Here is a 21,546-nt window from a genome sequence, read left to right as displayed (position 1 = left end):
CGCCGGGCTTTCAAAACACGGAGCGCCATCCTGGATGGGCTGTCAAGTTTGCGCACAAAGCCTCGGGGCTAATGGTCATCTTGGCGGCTTTGATGAGAGCAAGCTGTAAGTCGTGTGTTTGGCCGCAAAGCTCAAGCAATGCAGCAGCCGACCATCCGATACGATTTCGAGAGAGTGGAAAGCATTGTGACAGTGCTGGACGATCTACAACGTATGGTACAATTCAGACTCATGCTCCACAATACGCACAGCACGGACCACCCGGAGTCGAGCCGCCGGAATCTTTCAGTGCCGAACCGCCCGGACCTGAAGCGTTGTTCACAGCGCAACCCCCGCGCTTCACCGACAAAGCGCGGCGCCAATTACTGCGAACTACCAGTACGGGTAATTTGGCGTCGCTCAGAGGTGTCTGACGCTTCATTGTTCTTTCGTCAGCGTATGGAGGTATAGGAGTGCAATGGAACAGGTATGCTGGTGACTATTGAGCGGCAGCTCAAACGGCGCGGCCGAACGTCCAATGCAGAGTCCCCTTTGCCTTGGTTGAATGTGGCCGGGCCGTTGGCGACGGGGTGCCATGGTCCTGGTGTCAATTTTGCTCATATCGTTCTTCTTTTTCTCATGTTGCTTCCAACCTCCATCTTTATCACTACAGTAGGTTTCCACGTGTAATTCGGACACTACACGCATTGGAAACAATTGACAAAAATCTGCTATAGTATCCGGCAATGGAAGTAAAAAGATTACAAAAGCGAGAATATGTTGTTTGTTGTCTTTGAGACTATCCGTCCAGAGTAGCACATTCTTTCCCTCCATTTTTGGACCTTTTGCCGAATACTGTATCAAATTCCGAAGTCATATCGCCAATCATATCAGAGAGTGTCATCTAATGAGAATAGCGACAGTCTATGTAGAATATCATCCGACAATATCTACCGCCGGATCCCGTAGAGCCACACAGATGGGGCGGCGCAGTCTTTATTCCAAGGAAAAGCGAAGCGTCTTGTAAAATTATACGTAGTCGGTCTTTTAGCCTCAGCTCAATCGGTCTGACATCAAGCATTTTGTTCAGGAGGAACAGAGTTCGGCCATTATTCGTGGGTATGGAGAAGCGGACTTCCTGTAGTTGAAATAACCCATCATCCCATTAGTTCTCGGGTTTACCCCGCCCCAATAACGCCTGGTCAACCTCGGTGGTTTGGGCGCAACTTGGACCCCTCGAGGACGCTCACGAACGTCTCTCGCAAGATCCTCAATAACTGCGCCGAGATCCAGTTCCATCAGCAGATTAACGACGCCTCTCACGACCAGCGCAAGCGTCTCTCCAGCATCGCCAATACATGACTAATCGCGCCGGGCGTCTTCTACTTACTGTTTGGCGAACGTCTTGCAGCCTCTCGTGCCGTGGCTCATATCTTTCGACAGCTCAAGGAGGCCTGTTCCTTGAAGGACCCGTTTAACGATCGCCAACGTCGCATGCCCGAGTACCTTACCGTTTTCACGATATTCCTTACGATAGCCCTTTGGATGTTGATAATGATACAAGCGTGGGAGACCAGGCGTTTCATAGACAAGGAGTGGCAGTATCTATGCTTGAAGGTATCCTTGGCCTGAATGAAGAGGACTTCGTCAGGTTTCGTACTCGAGCACAGGAGCTTGATGGTCGTCAAAAAGCAGCCGGAACTGTTAGGCAGCACCAGTTCAACAAACCCGACCGAGACATCAGTCGTCAGACCACCAACATCGACACCGATCGTGCACCTTCGCCACGCAAGAGACAAGCTCACTCGGCGCTTGCCGTAAGACAGCGCTCCGATGCTCACGATCCGACGTCCACGACTGCCCCCAGCTATCCAGTTCGATCTCCGGGCAGTCCGATCAAGCCCGTATTGGCTGAGGACCTCGCTCGACCCCTTCCGACCAACGCCCTTCGATTCATAATCTAAATTCTTATGGTGTTCAGGCTAAAAGAGACATTGTTGCACGCTAACGCAGAAGAGAAGAGCATATGAATAAGATAACACGCTTTAAAGGTGGGAGCCCAATACATTCAATGGACAGCTCTCGCAAAGACCTAGGCAATGAATAGGAGAGGTGCTTGGAACACATTACTTGTTTTCAGCTATAGACTATTTTGCTTGAAACATCGATTATAGCTTCTAGGTTAGATGCCGAACACCATGACTTCCTCCTTGACTGATAGGACCTAGAAACAATAACACCGTGCTTATCAGAATAGCGGGTTAACAGTGAGGGTTTGGATCGGTCGCTCGACTCTTGCAATCAGTGCATTCGCCGTCGCCGGTGATTTTTTCGTGCTCAGAGCCTGGTCCCTTGCATCCTTTGCCTTGCTCGGAACACCACTCGATATTGTGGAACCCAGTGTGGCCACATTCGAACTTTTTATCGACCTGCTTGCACATTACGCTGGATCTCTTGGCTTGTGATTCCAAGCCTCGCTCTCTTGTCTCTTCTGGTCGACAGTATCTCCTATAAGGAAACGTCAGTGCTATTACCATTCCTATATCCCCAGCCTCAAGCTTACAGGTAATCATACAGCCATCACAGGATCGAAACCGCCGGAAACGATGTTGGTGGCGAAGGATGGAGCCTTTGTGAATGGAAATCGATCAGACTAACTGTGGATCCGTGCTGGTTTACTTCTCGGATTCTAGCTGCTCCAGAGGGAGTCTCGACAAAGTCTTATAGATATGTTTTCCTTACGATTGTGAAGGCTGGATGACTCCAGTGGCCGCTGCACCAACAGCAAGAGGCTGGAAAAAGCGGTTCCTGGCTTGTTGTAATCCACAGAGGCTAATCTTGCATTTGGACCCAAGCCTGCTGAATTTGGTCATTCGCCCGTGTGCACCAAAGTACAGTATACGCCGCCCACTGCAGGGCTGGCTGACCACGGCGTTATCCCCCTATCGGCGCAGCAGTCGGGCTCCCATCCGCTTCGCGGTGCATCGGCGGCTACACGAGCTCTGCGCACGCTTCTTGGTGCACGGCAGATGCCAGAGTGTGGATACATACACACCGAGGTGTTCTGTAGTATCAGCACGCCGAGGTGTGGAATTGCTGCGTGCAATGAAGTTGAGAAGCGACTTCGTGGAGAAAACCCGACCCTTGCAAACTTGTCTTCGCCAGTCGAAGACTGTTCCAGGACACCTCCTTACCTTACCGATAACAAGTTGGCCAAATGACCCTTCTGCTCCAAAGCGAATACGGTAACTGAATCGGCCACGTCATGTGGTTGAGTCCCAGCGAACCGCCACCCCCCGACGCAGTTGGAAAGCGAAGTCCGGAACACCCGTGTTTTGCACCGCAATATAAATGCAATGTATCCTTGGAATAGTCGTCGTCGTATCTGTCGATAACTCCAAATTGTTTTTTCACTGACTCTGGATTTCTCGTTCGTATCATTACCACAACCGTCCCACTATTCGTTGTTTTCCTCGTAAACATGACCGAGACAAGCACAGATCTTTCCGCGACAGGCGTGGGTGGTTCTTCACCTGTTCAGTTCGTAACCGACCAGCTCGAGGCACCCCTTCAAGACAAATGCACCTACCTCGTGGTCCAACTGCCTAATGGGCTCGAAGCGCTGTTGGTCCACGATCCAGAGGCCGACAAAGCTAGCGCGGCCCTGACTGTGAAGGTTGGCAGCCTCAACAATGATGAGGATCTGCCCGGGACGGCGCATGCCTTGGAACATGTACGATACCTAGCCCTGCTAATGGCTCCCTCTCGCTCACGTACCATTGCACAGTTCATACAGATGGGCTCCGAGAAGTTCCGCGGAGCAAACGAATATCCAGAATACATACAAAATAACTCTGGGCAACGCGACGCAGAAACGACATTGAAATCGACCACATACTATTTCAGCGTCTCCGCCCAGCCCGCCAACGGCCACGAACCGTCAGATTTGAATCCATCTGCCTTGGAAGGAGGATTGGACCGATTCGCCAATTGTTTCGTTGCGCCACTATTGCTTGGATCGAGCCTGGATAGTGAATTGAATGTTGTGCACTCAGAGTACAAGCGGAACCTGCAGAACGACAATTATCGAATTACTCAGGTGGAAAAGTCGCATTCCAACCCCAAGCACCCCTATCATCAATTCTCTACCGGTAACCTCGAGAGTCTCAAAACCCGACCGGAATCCAAGGGGCATGATGTTCGGGATAGGATCACGAAGTTCTACCAGAACCACTACTCGGCGAACCGCATGAAGCTGGTTGTGCTTGGCCGAGAGTCGCTGGACGTACTTCAAGGATGGGTCGCCGAGTTCTTCTCCAGTGTTCCTAACAATAACCTGGTGCCAAACCGCTGGAAGGATGAAAAGCCCTTGCGCAAGGACGATCTTGGCACCCAGATTTGTATCCATCCTGTCATGGATGTAAGACTGCTGAGGATCACCATTCCGTTTCTCGATCAAGAAGCGTTGTTTGAGTGCCAGCCTGGGCGATACGTCAGCCACCTTGTAGGTCACGAGGCTCCGGGCAGCATCCTGTCTTTCACCAGGGCGAAGGGTTGGGTTAATCATTTGGGCACCTCTTTCACAACTATTGGTTCCGGATCCGGTGACATCTTCGTGTGTCAGTTTCATTTAACAGAAGAGGTGAGATCGCTACTACGCTGTTCGAATCTTTTCTCAAATGCTTACTCAGAATGTAGGGGTTGAAAAACTACAAAGAGATCGTCAAGATATTCTTCCAGTACGTGTCACTCCTTAAGGAAGGAGCACCTCTGAAATGGATCTTCGATGAGCTACAGATCATGGCGGACCACAATTTCAACCACAAGGAGAAGATTCGCGAAATTCTGTTCACATATGAAACCAGTATTCGCATGCAGAAGCCTCTCCCGCGGGAGTGGCTACTCAGTGGAAATAGTCGGTTGAGGAAGTTCGATCCTTCTTTGATCACAGAGGCTCTGGCATGCTTGAGACCTGATAACTTTCGTCTGACAATCGTCTCACAGACCTTCCAAGACTGTGATCGCACCGAAGAATGGTACGGCACCAAGCACAGCCTGCAAAACATCCCCCGCGACTTCATGGAGGAATTGGAGAAGGCCGCCTCAAGCACAGCCTCCGACCGACCTTCCGATCTTCATCTTCCCCATAGGAACGAATACCTTCCTTCGATGCTCGAAATTGGGAAGACGGATGCCAAGGAGCCAACTCTGGAGCCGGCTATGATACGCAACGATGACTTAACACAGACGTGGTTCCAGAAGGATGACAGGTTTCTGACCCCCAAGGCATCCTTTTACATGAGTTTCCAAACCCCTGTTGTCTATGCGACCGCCAAGAATGCTGTCGAGACCTTATTCTTCACCTGTCTTGTTTCAGATGCGCTTGCCCCAGAATATTCCTATGCCCAGCTTGTTGGTTTGCGGTACAAAATCTGGTTTGATGGTTGCGGGGTCCAGCTAAATGTCTTCGGATACAACGACAAGCTGGCTGTCTTCCTGGAAAAGATTCTGATCGTGATGCGTGATCTCGAGATACAGGAAAAAAGATACAATGTCATTCGGGAGCGCATCGAAGAATTCTATAACAACTGGGAACTTCAAGCGCCGTGTGCACAAGTGTCATCTGAGGTAGCCAGGCTCTGTTCAGAACGCGAATACACTACGGGAGAGCGGTTGGCTGAGCTGCCAAAGATCACTCTCCAGAGTGTACAGAAATTCAAGGAGCGGATTTTTCAGGAGCTGCACATCCAGTCCTACTGCATCGGCAATCTTTGTCAGGCGGAAGTCCGGGAAATGACCGACATGACAACCACCATCTTACAGCCTCGCACGTTACCACCATCTAAGAGGCCTGTCGTCCGCTCACTAATCTTCCCCCCTGGATCGAATTATGTCTACGAGAAGGTTCTCAAGGACCCCAAAAACGAGAATCAATGCGTTGAGTACTGTCTTTACATTGGGGATAAAGGCAACCCCCTAATTCGCACGAAGACTATGTTGTTTGATCAATTGTCCCGCGAGCCAGCCTTTCATCAACTTCGAACCGAGGAGAATTTAGGCTATTTTGTCGAAAGCAAAACCAAACACTTCTAGACTACTTGCGTCTTTAGCTTGATCATTCAGAGTCAACGGGCGCCTGAGTATCTCGAGTCCAGAATTGACGCCTTCCTAACCTCGTTTGGAAATAAACTGTTGTCGATGCCTGACGAGGATTTTGAGACTCATAAGCGCAGCGTAATTAACAAACTGGTCGAAAAGCCAAAGAACCTTGACGAAGAGAGCAAAAGACACTGGAATCAGATTGTTACTGGCTACTGCGATTTTGAGCGAGGTAAGCAACCAAAGATATCAGGCGATTACAGTTACTGACTTGAGTTGAAGACCCGCAAGACGCAGAAAAAACAAATAATCTCACGATGGCCGACATGATTGCATTCTACAATGAATACATCAAGCCAGGCTCAGTTACACGAGCCAAACTCGCGGTGTATCTGCGCGCGCAGGCCCCGTCGCTCAATCAGGGAGCCACAGCCGAGGGACGCGTGGATGGAGACGAGAGTGAGAGCGGAGCTCCAAAGGCCATTTGTATTACGAGCATTGAGAATTTCCGAGCAGCGCTACCGAAAAATAACGCGGCGTGTCGAGAGAGTTGAAACGCGGCAAGGCTAATTGAGTGGGTTCGGAAGACTGTGTTGAGATAGTTGAGTCAAGATGGCCTGAGAGTCACTCGACGCAATGAGGGCAAGTATATAGAGATTGATAGGATCTGTTTCTCATAGAATGACCGTGTCTTATTGAGTCCCCTTTTGTGTTTAGCATCGACGTAGAGGGAAGGCAGGCGTTTAGAAAAAAGCGGGGGCGAGAATGAAAGCACATGGTCCAGATCGTCATGCTAGATAGGTAACAGGACATGGCAATTATCCGCTTTCATTCTTGATTCAACTAATCATCTTAAGCATCTACCAGGCCTTCTCACAAGCATGGCCGCATCGAGCGACGGCGGCATAGGATGGACTGGGGCCGCTTCGCGCCGAAACCAGAGTTGTCAAGACCTCGAGCTTTTCGCTCGTCTCCGTGTTATCGTATTCAACCTGCTGCTTCAAAGCCTGCAGGTCGCCGCGGACCGTCGGCGGCTCATCCTTGATTGACCGCAGTTCCTCGTTCGCCGTCCCCAGCTCCGTTGTGGCTTGCTGAAGCTCGCCCCGGATATCCTTGTTGCGCAGTTCCGATTTCTTCCATGCATTGAAAACCACCTGGAGGGATGTGTGAAGCTCCTTCATCTGCTTTCCCATGGCCAGCAGTGTTCTGTCGTCGTCTTCGGCCGCCTTGGTCATTCCTTTGGCGGCTGACGCGTCCCCGGTGGTCGCCCTCCGCACACCGTTTCCTGCCAGATCGTTAGGTTCTGGGTTTCCATCGTCGGCAATCTCTCGGTTTCCTTTGAATAGTAGGGCTTTGGTCGTCGGTTCACGTATCCGTCGTAGTGGCCGCTCCGTTCCGCTGGCCTCCCCCGAGTCGGACGCGCCGAAGGTGGGTCCACTAGTACCGCGCCACGCGTCTCGGTAACGCCCTTTTCGCAAAACACCCAACTGGCCCTCAACAGCAACGACAAAAGATGAAGATAAGCTGATATCTAGATACAGTAAAAGGTCTCCCGCGTAAAGATACCAGGATTATTCTCCTCGATCCCAACAGTTCATTTTACGGTACATTTCAGACTCTGCGTGCAAAGGACGTTCTAGAGCACGGGCCAACCGGAGCCGAGCAGCCGGAACCGTTCAGTGACGACCCACCCGGACCGGATGCGCCGCTCGCAGCGCAACACCTGCAACGAAGGGGAGCAATAATCACTATGGGCCGCGAACGCGGTGGGTTTGACGGAACAGAAACCCCCGGTTCTAAAAACGATATGGGTTTATGACAAGCACTCTAATCAGCAGGCAAGACTCACTGGGGTGCTTGGGCTTTGAAAATATGAATGTTTTGTAGTTTCGTGAGAATATCTACTTCGACATGAAACAGAGATTGATCGGGTGAAAAACAAAGACCACGGATTCTGAGAAAGCCGTGCCAGGATATCGGAATCGCCGCGCACCTGGCGGGTACTCGCAATTCCCAGGCAGCACAGTAGACTTAACATATCGAATCGACCTACCATATTGGTGCACTTACTACCATTGTAGAAAATCAATGGTACCTCGCCTGTTCCGCTTCTGCTGTAGGATCTAATCGATCATTTAACATGGCAGCAGCCTCAGTGGCGTTGCTTACTTGGCCACAAGTCGGGCGGTAGCTCATGTTCAGGAACCGGAGGAAGCGACCGTTGATGTAGTCGAGTTGTGAGTGAGGTGTGCGTAGGGAGACAGAAGGCGGTGTTGCTTAACAGAGGAGGGGTTGCGGGTGCGGCGTTCTTTATTGGACGGCGAAAGGGGGCGTTCAAGGATGCAGGCGAGCGAGGCTCGACCTCCCTTCATGTGTGCGGGAAGTTTCCAACCAGATCACAATGGATGCTCCTGTCCGTTGTAGGAAACGCAGCGTAAGATGAACCAGGCTGCGGCCGCGGAAGCCGTCCGGGTTACGGCCTCTGGCCACCGGCGTGGTGATAGGTTTGATGACAGTAGATATCGTAATGAGCTTACGTCGAGAGTCAGGAGTTTAGGCGTTGATGGTGACAATGCTAAGCTGTGAGTTTTGTGAGGCTTCAGCGCAGAGCAGTCATCCAAGTATGCAAAGGAGATTCCCTGCATCAGGTGGCCATCCGTCAAAACGAGGCAGGGGTTTGAAGTTCGCATCAAGAAGCGCAATTTGTTGCTTCGTCCAGCAACCAGGACAAGACGAGAACGGCCGGGGCCGTGCTAACTTCCCTGGAATGATGCTGCCCTGTGTATGTTCACCCGGCGGGACTGTCCCCGTCCGGCTACGGGACCGCAGGGGCCGGCCATACCGTACACCACTTTGCTCGCGCGACGTCCCGCGGTAATGCACGCTCCTCGCCAGAAGTACATCACCTCCTGGGCGGACCTCACCGTCGCCGCTGTCGCGACCGTTCAGTAATCAGCCTCTTCAGAATGACACAGTGTCACTTCCTCTCTCACTCCAACCATCCAACCTCAATTGCAAGTCGCGGCAGAGGGCGAGCGCGGGTCCATCAATAGGACACAATGAGAGCAAACTGATGCTTTTTCCAGGTCTAATGGCGCCCTCCAGCGCATGTTGGACCTCCTGCTCCTTTCCAGTGGCAAAGGCACCCGCTGGTCCAACAGCAAGGGCCGGGAATAAGCCGTGCCTGGCCCGCTGTACTACATGGAGGCCAATATTGCATTTGAACCCCAGCCTGCCCATTCGCCTGTGTGCACGCAAGTACAATGTACGTCGCCCACCGCAGTGCTGGTTTGCCATGGGGGTATCCACCTCGTCAACCAGCAGCCGGCTCCTACCCGCGTTCCGGGACATGGGCTGCCATACGAGCTCTGCGCCAGCTAGGTATTGGCACTGGGTACGCAGATGCCAGATGAGTGGATACAGGCACACCGAGAGGTGTTCTGCGTCGCCCTCCAATACGGTGAGGTGTGCATTTATTGCAAGAAATGACTGCAGAGCTATTTCCTTCAAGAGAAGTCTGCCCTTGCAGGCGGATACCACAGCAAGGTTCGTCGTATGTCCCTCATGGATTCATGGACATCAATGGACTCCCGGGAAAGGAACCAGCCATGTTGGAGCAAACATCAACCTACTACCCCTCCGCCACTGGCGACAACATGGCCAATCAATGGCAAAATGCAAGTTCGACGCGACCATCCAGTACACCAAGGTGCAGAGGAGTACCACCTGCACGAGTTCACCTTGGGCGACCGCCAGCCATGCTGACAGCGGCTATGAGGCTGCTCGAATTCTCTGGCTTGACCCAGTCTGCTTCAATCTGGTGCTTGGGTGTTTTCATCCCTGTCTACATATGCACACCTGTCCGTGCGTGCTTCTGTTGGAGGGCGGCAGCTTCGCTGTTCTACTGCAACAAGTCAGGTTTGTTGGAAAGCCAAGAGACAAGGTAATGTGAGAAACCACGCTCTTATCCATCGCAACAAGCATCATTTTGTTACTCAAACTCCTTTGTTCCACCCAACTATTCGTGATGTGGTTTCGTTCTCATCATACCAGTCGAAGCCTCTCTGGAAGTCTGCAATGCCCTTTTCACACTACCTCGTCATCACCTACAAGCATCCGGATGCCCTTCCAACAACAGTCTCAGAGAGGCGTCGCTTTTGCATCAGTAGCACCACCAGCCAAGATGGCAGGTTTTATGAGGTTGCTGACGCCTGGACAAGCATCCTAAACTTGCTGACTGCCCTCGGTCTGATGAACTCGCCCCATCACCGGTATCTGGTGTTAGCACTCTACGAAAACACTCTGGCTGATCGCGAAGAGACCATAAACCACTGGTCTCGAACGGCCATATCCGAGATCATTCGCCAAAATGGCAGACCATCAAGATACGACTATTTTGGTTTCACTCAAGAAGGTCACCGTCGTACAGTGGAGAAGACTTGGTCGATGCTCGAGACACGGCTGAAGTGGGCAGCCCTTCACTGTGACGTGAAGGTGACGACCCCAGATTCGTCAATGAGTGAGTTGTTTGTTGACAGCGATAGCATGCGAGTCCTGGTATATCAGAAGCCTTCAGTGCGTTATTGGCCTTCTGTGGACGCCTGCTGGACCCGAAATCCTCCCGCGCGGGGCAATTCAACGAGGCGACATTGATGCAAATTCTGGAAACTAAGTGGATGGAATCAACGCATTCACCGGAGAACAACAAAGAAGAGCTCCATCTCATATCGATTCTTCGGTGCATATATGAGCTCTCCGCCGGCGTATCTGGTTCGACCCAAATCAAACACCACAAAGACCTCGATAGATCTCGCAGCTTTGCAGATAATCTCCGGCTTTGCGCTCAATTCATCGACGTATCCTGTCAAGATAGTGATTGGAAAACTAATTTGGCCAACAACATCCAGCTCTACGACTTTGCCATTAACCTTTTTTCTCCAGATGTTCGAAAGGGCACTCACCATCGGTTGGACGTCCTTGCGTTCGCGTCAGGTTTAGAGGCGAACCAATGGCTTGCCACTCTAAAGTGCTACCGCGACATGTTCCATGAAATCCAGTCGCTTTCTATGCTGCTGCCGAGCAAGAGCCTAGTAAGCTACACTGACGCTTGAGACGTGAAAGAGGCTGACGGAGATGTCTAGGCAACGATCCCAAGGGCGTTAACAATGCTACTGAGCCCGGAGGAAGCTAGTAAACTCTGCGAATTTATTGGCGAAGTCCAAGGAATAAATCTGTTCTCGCACACGAATGAGAACACTTGTTACTTCCTGATTTGGTGCCAAACACATGGCTTCAATCAACCGGGGTTAGGGCAATGGACAGAGTCTGGGAATGGCAAAACGGTGTTCGCAGAGCTTCGAGCCGCGGCGAACATCCGTCAGTCAGCACCGGCGCTCGTTGGCATTATGCTGGCTATTATAAGCTACTGTCGACTTCAACCGTCAAAGCAGTTGAATCCCGAGGGGGCTGATGCGGTCAAGAGCGACTCCTATGGCTTTGTGGGATGCATGCCTGGAGGTCTAGAACACCCCGTCTTGATCCCCTCTCTCAGGGACGCTATGAAGGAGGTGAAGTGCGACCACTCAAAATACTTGCAACTTCTTACAGAAAAGTTCCAGATTGAATCCGACGAATCACATTTTGTCTTGAACAAGTACTTTGTTCTGAGGATGAATGGATCGAGCCATGCGGATGCATTAAAAGAACTGTGGGACTGAGATCGCTGAGTCAATGGTTAGATGGACCAGAGCACACCATGTTAGATTAAGGGATAGAACGTGACAACTCTACATATTATTGATTAAACCAACCATCTCAAGCAACTACCTACTAAGCATGCCCGCAACATCATTTTTACTGCGATCCTGTGTGGACCGCCTGACACTGCGGCTGGAGCAGCCTGACGACCTCCTCCAACAGTCCCCCCTCCCCGTAAAGCGCGCTCCTCATATCTCTCATACCCGCTGTCAGCCGATCGAGAGGCTCGGCCATCGACTGTAAATAGTACACGAAGCTCGTGAGGAGTTGGCCCTGTCGGTCGACCCGGCCAGTCGCCTGCCTCTCCTCGTTGACGTTCTTCATCACGCCAAAGTGGACACAGTGGTTGGCCACCTTGAGCGCGTCGAGGCCGGTGCCGCTGACCGCGTATGTGGTGATGAACAACTTTGTGCGCCGCTTAGGCTCGTACTCGCCGCTGGCCCCGGGGCGTGGCTCGTTGAACTCCCGGAACCAGTCGATGATCTTCTGGCGTTCTTCTCCCGACACGCCATTGTGCACGAGGGCTGTGCAGAATCTCTCGTCTCCCCTCGTCTCGAACCACAGCTGGACCAAACAGGCCAGAACAGGCCACTTGGTGAAGTTGACAACGTTCTTGGGACCGCCGAATCCGGGCCTGCACTCGGCATCATCGGGATATACCTGGCAATCGTTGAAAGCTTTCATGCAGATGTTGAGCAGGTTCGCCATCCGGCTGCAGTCGGCAAGGATGTCGTTCAGGCTGTGCCAGATGTCAGGAGGCACGCGCGCCTCGTCGAGGTACGTCGGCGGGATAGCCACGCCCTTGCCGTATCCGATCACATCGACGATGTCCGTCCAGCGAGTCTCGATCTGCGTCGTCTTCCACGTCCGCAGAAGGCCGGGCAGGTGAGTGGCGAGGTCCAGCTGGCGCACCTCCTGGCTCTTGCTGATGATGGCCATGTCGCCGTCGGCGCGCGACGTCGTTTTCTGCTTGCCCTTCGATCGACGCGGCGCTACGTCATCGCCGCCGCCGCCGCTGCCGTCGCCGTCTGCTGCCCGGGCGGCCTGGAGCTTCTGCACAACCGCGCTGCCCACCTTGGCGACGAGGCTATTCATAGCGTCCCGGAACTCGGGGTCGATCGGGCATTCGACCCGCTCCGTAACAACCTCCGTCTTTTCCATGATCGGATGACCAAAAAACAAGCTGGTAGGTAGGTGATGGTTTTCCCAACGCCCATGGGATGCGCAAGCAGGGCGCCGAGGTGTCTGTCCGTGGCGACCTGCTCGCTCGATCACACGCCGGATGTCGTCGAGCTGATGCGGTCGCAGTTTTCGCTTCGTGCCGGGAAGCTGGCGGCGGTGCTCCGGATCCATGGTCATGTGGCGTTCGTCATGATCGAAGAAGTGGCACGTCCTGCGCCAGCCGGCGGCGTCATCCGGTGAGTTTATGAGTAGGTCAACATCCGCAGCGTGTTCCACGGGACCGGCGCTGACAAAGATAACATCGTTATCGTTGTCGTTGGAATCGTCTTTGTCGTCGATATCGTCCTTGTCGCCGCCCAGGAGCTTTCGAGTCGTGGCCCGCGTCCGGGAGAGCGTCGTCTACGTCTTGCTGCTCCGAGGAGGCGGTCTCGGACGGATTATCATAGCGCGAGCGAATGTCCCAGTAAAGAGTAACCTCGCGGGCGTCGGCCGCGTTGGCGATCCAGTCTTGGCAGAAAGACAGCACCTGGTCTAGAACGATTCTGAACTGCCCGTCGTGCTTGATCGGCGTGGACGGTCGGTGGGGAGGCTGGCCATCGAACTCGAGACGTAGGTACACAGCCTCGTTCTCGTTGTCGAAGTGTACTCGGCTGGATGCCAGTTTTGCCCGAAGACAATCCCAGCTGTAGTCGCACGCATGCCGTCTGTCCCAGCTCGGACATGGAGCGCGGCGGGCGCCGGTCACAAATAATCCTTGCATCAGGTCCTCGTCGACGACCTACCCGCCTCGTTGGATTTTGCATCGCGCCGAGAGGGTGTGGTTGAATGCGGAGGCCGAAACTACGGCGGGGGACGGGTCAAGGTTGACGGCGGTTCGCGGCAGTCGAGGATCGGTTCGGAGGGCCAGTTCGCTAGAGGCGGCATTCGGGGACGAGCACGCGGTGGCATTGTTAGCCTCGGAGCTTCCTTCCGGGGGGGGGGGGGGGGGGGGGGGGCGGTTGTTGAGGATAACCGCCGCGCTCTCTTACTCGGCTTCGCAGGCTTCTAATCCGCAGAGCACTCAAGAGGATCTCGACAGTCTGCAATTGACATAAATCGAAACGAACGGAACAGCGCAAATGATGCCGACTAACCCGCTGATGCTGGTGAGCCTGGAGGGCTAGATGGAGAGTCGGAGGCATCCATGGTTGATCAAGGGCGACCAACGCCGAAGTGTTGTTGTTGTTGTTGTTGTTGTTGTTGGAAATGAGGCCAAAGAGTGAGACGAAAAAGGTATTTAGGCCTAGGCAGGATAGCTGGAAAGTGTGAGTGAGGTGAAATAGGAGTGGAGAATCGGCAGGCAGGCAGCAGGTGGGATGAAGAAGGTGCGACACAACGTGAAGAGGCACTTGGTTCGTTATTAGATAAACACAGGCAGGGATTTTAATCAATGCCCGTTCGCAGCGGGTCCTTCTTCTTTCGTCCCTGGCGATCATCTCCGCCAAACGCCCGCCATCGCAGCAGCTTTTCCCACCGCAGAAGATCAACGCAACGGACGAGACCGCACTTCTTCCCCGGCGGCTCAATAAGTAATACATCTGCGACGTCTATCGCCTGCCTCGTTTCCACGCTGACTTTTCTCTCCGCTAGCCTAGCATGGCGGAATCCGACGTGGACGACGCTGCCAGCCCCGCGTAGGACGACTTCGCCGGCGGCTCGTTCGACGCAGTCGCCTGTCGCGTTATCTTCGCCGAGGTCGACTGCGCCGGGACCACTCCCGACAAAGCCTACAACCCCCTCTCTGGTCATCGACACGCTCGTCGATGGCTGCGCCGCACACCTCCGCTCTCTCCGCGATGTTCCCGGGAACGACGGGGTGTCGAACTGTTTCAAGGATTTCCAGTTGCCAGCCAACGTCAAGTCAAGGTTCGCCTCTGGTGGCCCGCGGAAGATGGCGATATAATCCTCAGGGCCCATCTTCTTTGCCAGTTCCGCAATGGCAAGACCGACCTTGATGCCATCATGCGAACGTCGGCCGGCTACACTCTTGGGGACCACTGTCGAAATCTCGACCCCAATGACACTGAGGTGGGTGGTATCCCTTCGCCGCGCCTTTTCACCCAGTCACCAAGATCATTCTCCCTTGTAGACCGCCAACACTCTGTGTCTCGCTCCTCCCCGCGCCATGTAGGAATGCGACTCGCTGTACCCTCTACTCAGCCGTCGGGCCGAGGACTTGCTCATCCAAGAGGACGAGGATCGACGCGCCCTTTCCCGCGGCAACGCGACCATATGGACCCCAGATGCTCGCAGTGCTTGGGAGGATGGCCTTAAGTACGGATTCTGAGATGGAGGGAGAATGTGAGTCACTGGTCGACCGCAGGGAGGTTCAGTTTCGTACGAAGTCGGCTGTTCAGCGACCTCGGATCCAGGAACTCGAGTGGGTAATGCCTCGTCTCTGCGGGTGGCAGTATTTCGTTAGTAGTTTCAGTTTTGCAAATATGAGTACGGACCGACACACGATTGCAGCCTCGGTGGTTTACAGTACAGAGCATAAATCTCTTCCTCTTTTGCACAAGCTTTCAATGTTTAGGAGAGCCAGAACCTGCTGTTACGTCTGTTTCAAACGTCTTTCATTGGCTGTGGTTGCCTATTTGCAAATAAGATGTGGAGTCAATGTAGCTCACCCCTGGAGTATGAGAATCGATGTATCTTTCCAAGAGGAAGAAATTTATGCTCATAACTGTAACAGGATTGCCGTTTGATTCGCTTGCGTTTCTCACGGCCACCGTCCGTCAATCGTCTCTTCCAGGCTGATGGGTCGCTAGTACTGTTGTCAAGCGCTGTGGCTCGGCCCATAGCGGAAGCGGGCGGACACCGCCACAACTGGAGGAATGGGGAGCAAGAAAGGCGACTCTCTCGCTTCATTGCTGCTCGCCATGTGCACAATCGCTGTCAAAGTGGATTTCAGAGCTCGATCTAGAGTGACGTAGGCTAGGAGCCGGAACAGGATCCTGCGGACAGGGTACACGGTGAAGTAAGGTGCTCGCTGTATGGCTGGGGATAGTGACTCCTACGAAAACAGGATCTCAAGGTGGAAGTGTAGCGGCGTCAAAAGCCGATTTCTGGGTCACGGATTTCCAATGTAACGACTGGGATTTGTAAATGGATTCTGCATACGGAAATATAGCAGAGCAATTAGAGTCGTTGCCGGACGGTGGAGAACGCCTTCCATGAAAGGTCAGAACCTGCTCCTTCAGGAGCTCGTTATAAATTGTGCAGATAGAACACGTGGTAGAGCAAGAAAGCTCCTTGTTACATGGCTGGGAAGATTCTCGACCAAAAGCCAGAAATGATTTCCGCGTCATTGTCGCAGGTGCGCTAAAACCGGTTCTCCAGGTTATGACTTTCCACTATGTTAATAGGAGCGGGAAATGGGTCTTTTCGGGGACCATGCACGGCACAGCAAGGTGCTCGCTGTGTACTGTAGCTTGGATGGCCCATCTTGGGATCTTGGGAGCCCAACAGGCTCTTAGCATGTTCCGGACGTTTCAACATAGCAATGGGGAGCCAGATATGGATTTTGCAGTCACCGTAAGTAGTAGAGGAAGAAAGCTCCTTGTTGCGTGGCTGGGAAGACCAGCCGGAATCAGTTCCTTGCAAGAGTCAGATATGGAGCGTGTAGGTAGTGGGACAAGGAGGACCCTTGTTGTGTGGCTGGGGACGTGGCTGGGGACATCCTCCATCAAATGCCAGAACCGGCACCTGCCTCATCGTTGCGGCGACGTTGGAACTGGATCTCTAGGCCTCGGCATCAATTTCTACACAACAGGGCAAGACCCTAGTCGCGTGCTGGGGAGATCATCTTCCAAAGTTCCCAAAGCCGGAATCCAAAAGTAAGAAATGGCTTTCCAGAAGAGCTAGATTTGGATCTTACGAACAGGAGACAGACTCAGCAAGCACGATCTTCGTTGTGTGGCTGGGGACAATCTCGATCCAGGCTCAGCCGGTTGAAGGGAGCTGGAAATGGATTTTGCGGACATCCTAAATAGCGCCTAACAAGAGCCAGATCCAACTTTTTCGACATTGGAAACGGTGTGGTCGGTAAGGTCCTTGGTGTGTGGCTGGGAAGCCCTTACCCCAACAGCCAAAAGCGGCTGGAAGCAAGTAGTCCCAACGGCGATGAATGCCAACTTCTAGACCTCGACTTTCCTTTATTACAACAAGGACTCTGGTTGCTCTGCCACATACTGTACCCTGGCTGCAAGATCCAATGCCTGCTCATCCTGCGACTTCCACAGCGGACCGAAATTCGACCTTTGGCACTGGTGCAACTACGCGCTGCTGAAAGCCTTTTATGGCTTTTAGAAGTGGGCATCCCAGCAAGCAACAACAAATTTGCCCGCACCAGCACATCGCCTGGCCGTCGGACTCACAACTAGCTCTTTCTAGGAGCCAGTTTCGGCTTTTGGGGGGAGCCTTTCCAGCCAAGCAATAAGGCCCTTGCTTGGCTGTGTCCACTGTCCGCGAGGTCAGCATCCAATTCCGATTGTCTTCATACCATTGGGGCTAGTTAATACACCAAAGAGCCGATTCTGACTAGATGGTGAATATTTCCAGCCACGTATTGAGGTCCTACGCCTCCGTCTACCTGTCCGCGGGATCCAGTTCCGGCCCAATCTACGGCTCTTCTCTGGCGGTGCCACTCTCCCGGGTCAGCCATGTAGTAACTTGGAGTTCGGTTTTCGAACCGAACAATGGGCATTGTGACCCGCTGACTCAAAATCAGGCACTGTCGTCCCGCACAGCTGCAGCCAGATGCCAGGAGCTGGTTCTGGCTCTTGATGTCGGCCATTCTCAGGCTTGGAGTACAGATCTTGCTTGTCCTGGCATTGACCCTTTCCGTAGAATCTGCATCTGGCTCCATCTAATTAGTTTCTATTTTGTCTTGCACTTCCACACACGGCAGCTGTGCATAGTTAATGGTTCCCATACTGGCTTCCACAATTGCTCCCAAAATGGCCCACCCGCGACGAGTACATAAGCCGCGTCTGCTGCTCTTCAAGTATGCGTCCTGTCTACACCCTTTTTCATCCGTCTGTTTCCAATGAGCGCTCACGGCGTAGCACTCAACCTTTCGCGCCGACTTCTGCCCTCCACAACAAATCTGACGCCTCTTCCATCCTTATGCCACCCCTCCAGCGTCATGCGGATGCCTGCGACTTCGACAATTCCTTTTCGCTGAGCGATGACGATATCAGCGAGAATACTTTCCACGCCAACGACAACGTCTTTGACGTCAACGAAGATGACGACGGCTCGAACACCGACGCGACGGACGTCGAAGACCTCGACGAGGATGCTGAACTTGACGTTGCAGACCAGATCAAGCTGTTTGGCGGGAATCTCCGCCCGCACGAGTATTTGCGGAGGGCGGTGGAGGAAATGAACGAAAGCGAATTCGAATGTCAAGGTAATAGCCTGTCGATAATGGCATTACTAGACAACGTTGAGGAGCAGTGGCGCTTGTAAGGACGACGTGGTTTTACCTTGAAACTGCTGCTAGCTAATGCCCCGAACCACAGATATTGCGAGGTCCTCGACCGTGACCTTCGAAACTGCTACGAGACACTCTCGATCAAAGTTCTCTATAACTTTTTCGATTGGTACCTCAGTCAGAGAGTTGGCAAAGACGGGAGGAAGTGGAGCGGTATTATTAAAGAAAAGCTCTTTGGGAACATGCTGCAAGATCTTTAGACTTTTGTTTGAGAGGGCTACGTGTGAGAAGATACCCTCTAAGCTGGGTCGCAGCATGCGCAGGGTACGTAGGCGTTTTGGGTCGACACAATCGCTTTTGCTGACGGGATCAGGTTATCGGAAGGCTGGTCAAGGAGCACGGCCTAAGCGATCAGGCGCGAGCTAAGCGTATTATGACAATTGACCAACTGAAGCAGCACATCGAAGAATCGCTAAGTACAATACGAAAGACGTTCGGGTTTGGAGAAGTACGCCTCCTTGCCGTGCTCTTTTTCCCGTTGGTTGCTCCGGCTGGCTCTTGCCGAACAGTTATTCTGAGGCTTCGTTTCAGGGACATAAGCATTGTCCTAGTGAGGGATCCAGAAGGCGGACCGCATAAGCTTCATGTTCGGTTCACATCAAAGTTCACAAAGGAATATCTCGGTTCTAAAGCTCAGTATGAACCTGGCTTTAGTGTCCCGAGAATGGCCTAAAGAGCTAACGCATCTACAGGAACACCTAACCGATCCCCCAAACTATGTTTGATCCCTCCTTACTGCTCAGCCCGCAGGTATTTCTTCTGGGCATCCGAAGCAGAAGCAAGCATACAGTCAGCCCAGGAACAATTCGAAAGGAAAGCGATCAAGTTCTGGGTGCGTCTCCGGACATTACCGAACAATCATCCGCTGCGACATATCAGAGTCAATACCTTCAAGAGGCACATCTCGCCTTTCCAGACGATGGCCGCGGCCTACCGTGACTTGCCCCTGGACAGACTGGAGACCATCAACGCGTTTTCGCTGTCACCATGGGAAAACCGAGTGCAGACGGTGGTTGAAGACGATGGAGACAAGGCAAGCGCAGCGACTAAGACAGGTTGGGCCGCAAAGGTCGCGACAGCTAGTTCGGCAAGAAATGGAGTCGTGGGCTTCGGGAGAGCACTGCATCTCCCTAGGTCACACACGGGAGGCGGCTTTACGACAACGGAGTCATGCACAGTCGGTCTCAGGACGGAGCAGAACCCGTTCACGGCAGAGCTTCAGGTGATGGCGACGGCGTGAGTACCCATGAAGGCCAGCCACAACAAGCGATGCGCCGCGTCAGGGAAGAGCAAGAAGAGGCAATCGCCAGGCAACACCGGGCGGGGTTCCCAGGAGATTTTCGTGTGGCCTGTGCGCCACACCGAGGGGTAATCCTCGTTTCTTACACTGATCTGCTGCCTTGTTAGGTATACAGGAGACCTCGCTAAATTTCCCTCGCGGAGGTCGAAGACGATGTCCGACAACGATCCCGGCCCAGGCCATCATTGCTCCGCAGGCTGGCTATCCAACCACTTTCCCCGGATGAGTCGCATTTCTCATCGAGGGATCCTTGCTACCCTCATCGGCAAGACTCTCGTGTCTTCTGCCCACCGTCAACCTATCTCTGTATCCACCTGGATGCATGCCGCAGAGCCCATTTCAATGTTGGTTGGGTGCATGTCCATGGGGCTTCACCCGAGCGACCACGCGCAAGAAGAGCACCTCCAGCCCAGACAAGACTCATTGCCTGTTTGGTGCCAGCAATACACTCGTGTGTATACAGACCAGTTGCTGTTCGTGCCTTCTGAGCGGTGTTTCTGGGCGCCCAGGCAATAAGTAGAGACCGCCACCAACTCACAAGTTCCGGCGACTACTACCTACCAGCAAGCCTTGCTCCAGGTCTCCTGGCCAGTCCTTCGTTCACTGAAAACTACGCCGCACAGCAAACCTCTACTTCTTGTGTTTGTCACTGCGGGTTGTGCTTTTCCGTCGTTGCACGACGATACACACACACACACACACACAATTTATTACGCCCGGCGGCCACGACGATACATGTTCCAGTCAAATCTGACATAACCACAACGCGTAGGTACTTGTTTATCCTGTCGTCGTCGCGGCTTTCTAACCCTGCAGGTACCTGGCTCTGCCACAGTCAGCCCTGTCGTTGTGGCATTTTCCAGAGGGGAAAGAAGCCCTAATATTGGTTCAGCCTATCGAGCTTGAGTAATACGAAGTCTCCACTCGATCTTTAAAAAACCCCGCCTGCTTCTAACGTCCACCCAGTACCGACGGCGTTTCATCCGACGACACATTGAATTAGTGATAACACACTGAGACCGACTGGCCTTACACCTGAAGACGTCGCCATAGATCAGCCATGGATAATGGAGTAGATCTACTCGCGTATACCCAACAATTGGAAAACTTCTACGAGGGTGATCGCGCCCGCGACCGAATGATCCAGGTCAGATTGAGCCCAACTGCCAGCTCTTGTGGTTACCTGATTGAAGCACTACGATGGATGCGGCCGATTTTGCCACGGAGGCATTACTGACTCAAGTCCACAGGATCTTCTGGGTAGCTACCTAGCGAAAGCCTGGAGATCAGCTGCTCTGGACTCCCGCTTCAAGTGCGCCAATGTAGGCTGTGGCTGTGATTCTGGGATTTGTTTGCAGGCCTCCTTGGCAAGAGCGTCTGCTTCCTCGTTTCCTGCGATTCCCGTGTGTCCAGGGCACCACCAAATGTGTACCCTGCCAGGCATCGTCCAGCTTGTCCGTCCTCTCTGTGCCCATGAGGCGGAGAGCTCACTAAAGGCCCTAAACCTAGCCTGGCTGCTTCCTGGACTCCGGGTGACGAGTCTGGCTGCGACTGCGAGGTTATCGAGGCAGATGTGAACGTTGTCTGCCATCCGGGCCGTGGGAGACCTCATGGCTTCCAGTAGGCCCCGAAAAGCGGCTTGCGCTTCTGCGTCAAAGACCTCCGTCTGGTGGCCGAGCGGCTCTGATCCTCG

At 53.2% G+C, this 21,546-nt stretch overlaps 4 protein-coding genes across 4 annotated transcripts; 2 read left to right on the top strand and 2 right to left on the bottom strand.

Annotated features, from left to right (window-relative positions):
* Window positions 1–3,460: 3,460 nt before the first annotated feature.
* Window positions 3,461–6,072, top strand: ColSpa_03855 (A-factor-processing enzyme; the record flags this gene model as incomplete). Its single annotated transcript, XM_049270067.1, has 3 exons — window positions 3,461–3,712; window positions 3,767–4,594; window positions 4,678–6,072. 3 exons carry the CDS (start codon window positions 3,461–3,463, stop codon window positions 6,070–6,072), a joined length of 2,475 nt encoding a protein of 824 aa, XP_049126024.1.
* Window positions 6,073–6,938: 866 nt separating this feature from the next.
* ColSpa_03854 (uncharacterized protein) lies at window positions 6,939–7,313 on the bottom strand (the record flags this gene model as incomplete). Its single annotated transcript, XM_049270066.1, has 1 exon — window positions 6,939–7,313. The coding sequence occupies one exon, from the start codon at window positions 7,311–7,313 to the stop codon at window positions 6,939–6,941; it is 375 nt and encodes a 124-aa protein (XP_049126023.1).
* Window positions 7,314–14,439: 7,126 nt separating this feature from the next.
* ColSpa_03853 (uncharacterized protein) lies at window positions 14,440–14,973 on the bottom strand (the record flags this gene model as incomplete). The annotated part of the gene is made up of 1 exon (XM_049270065.1): window positions 14,440–14,973. One exon carries the CDS (start codon window positions 14,971–14,973, stop codon window positions 14,440–14,442), a length of 534 nt encoding a protein of 177 aa, XP_049126022.1.
* Window positions 14,974–15,018: 45 nt separating this feature from the next.
* Window positions 15,019–15,343, top strand: ColSpa_03852 (uncharacterized protein; the record flags this gene model as incomplete). The annotated part of the gene is made up of 2 exons (XM_049270064.1): window positions 15,019–15,084; window positions 15,188–15,343. The coding sequence occupies 2 exons, from the start codon at window positions 15,019–15,021 to the stop codon at window positions 15,341–15,343; spliced, it is 222 nt and encodes a 73-aa protein (XP_049126021.1).
* Between the last annotated feature and the right edge of the window lie 6,203 nt (window positions 15,344–21,546).

Source organism: Colletotrichum spaethianum, assembly GCF_022836535.1.
Source record: "Colletotrichum spaethianum MAFF 239500 DNA, contig07, whole genome shotgun sequence".
NCBI classification, from domain to species: domain Eukaryota; kingdom Fungi; phylum Ascomycota; class Sordariomycetes; order Glomerellales; family Glomerellaceae; genus Colletotrichum; species Colletotrichum spaethianum.
The sequence above is the reverse complement of the archived record's forward strand: the minus strand, read 5'-3'. Positions and strand labels throughout refer to the sequence as shown.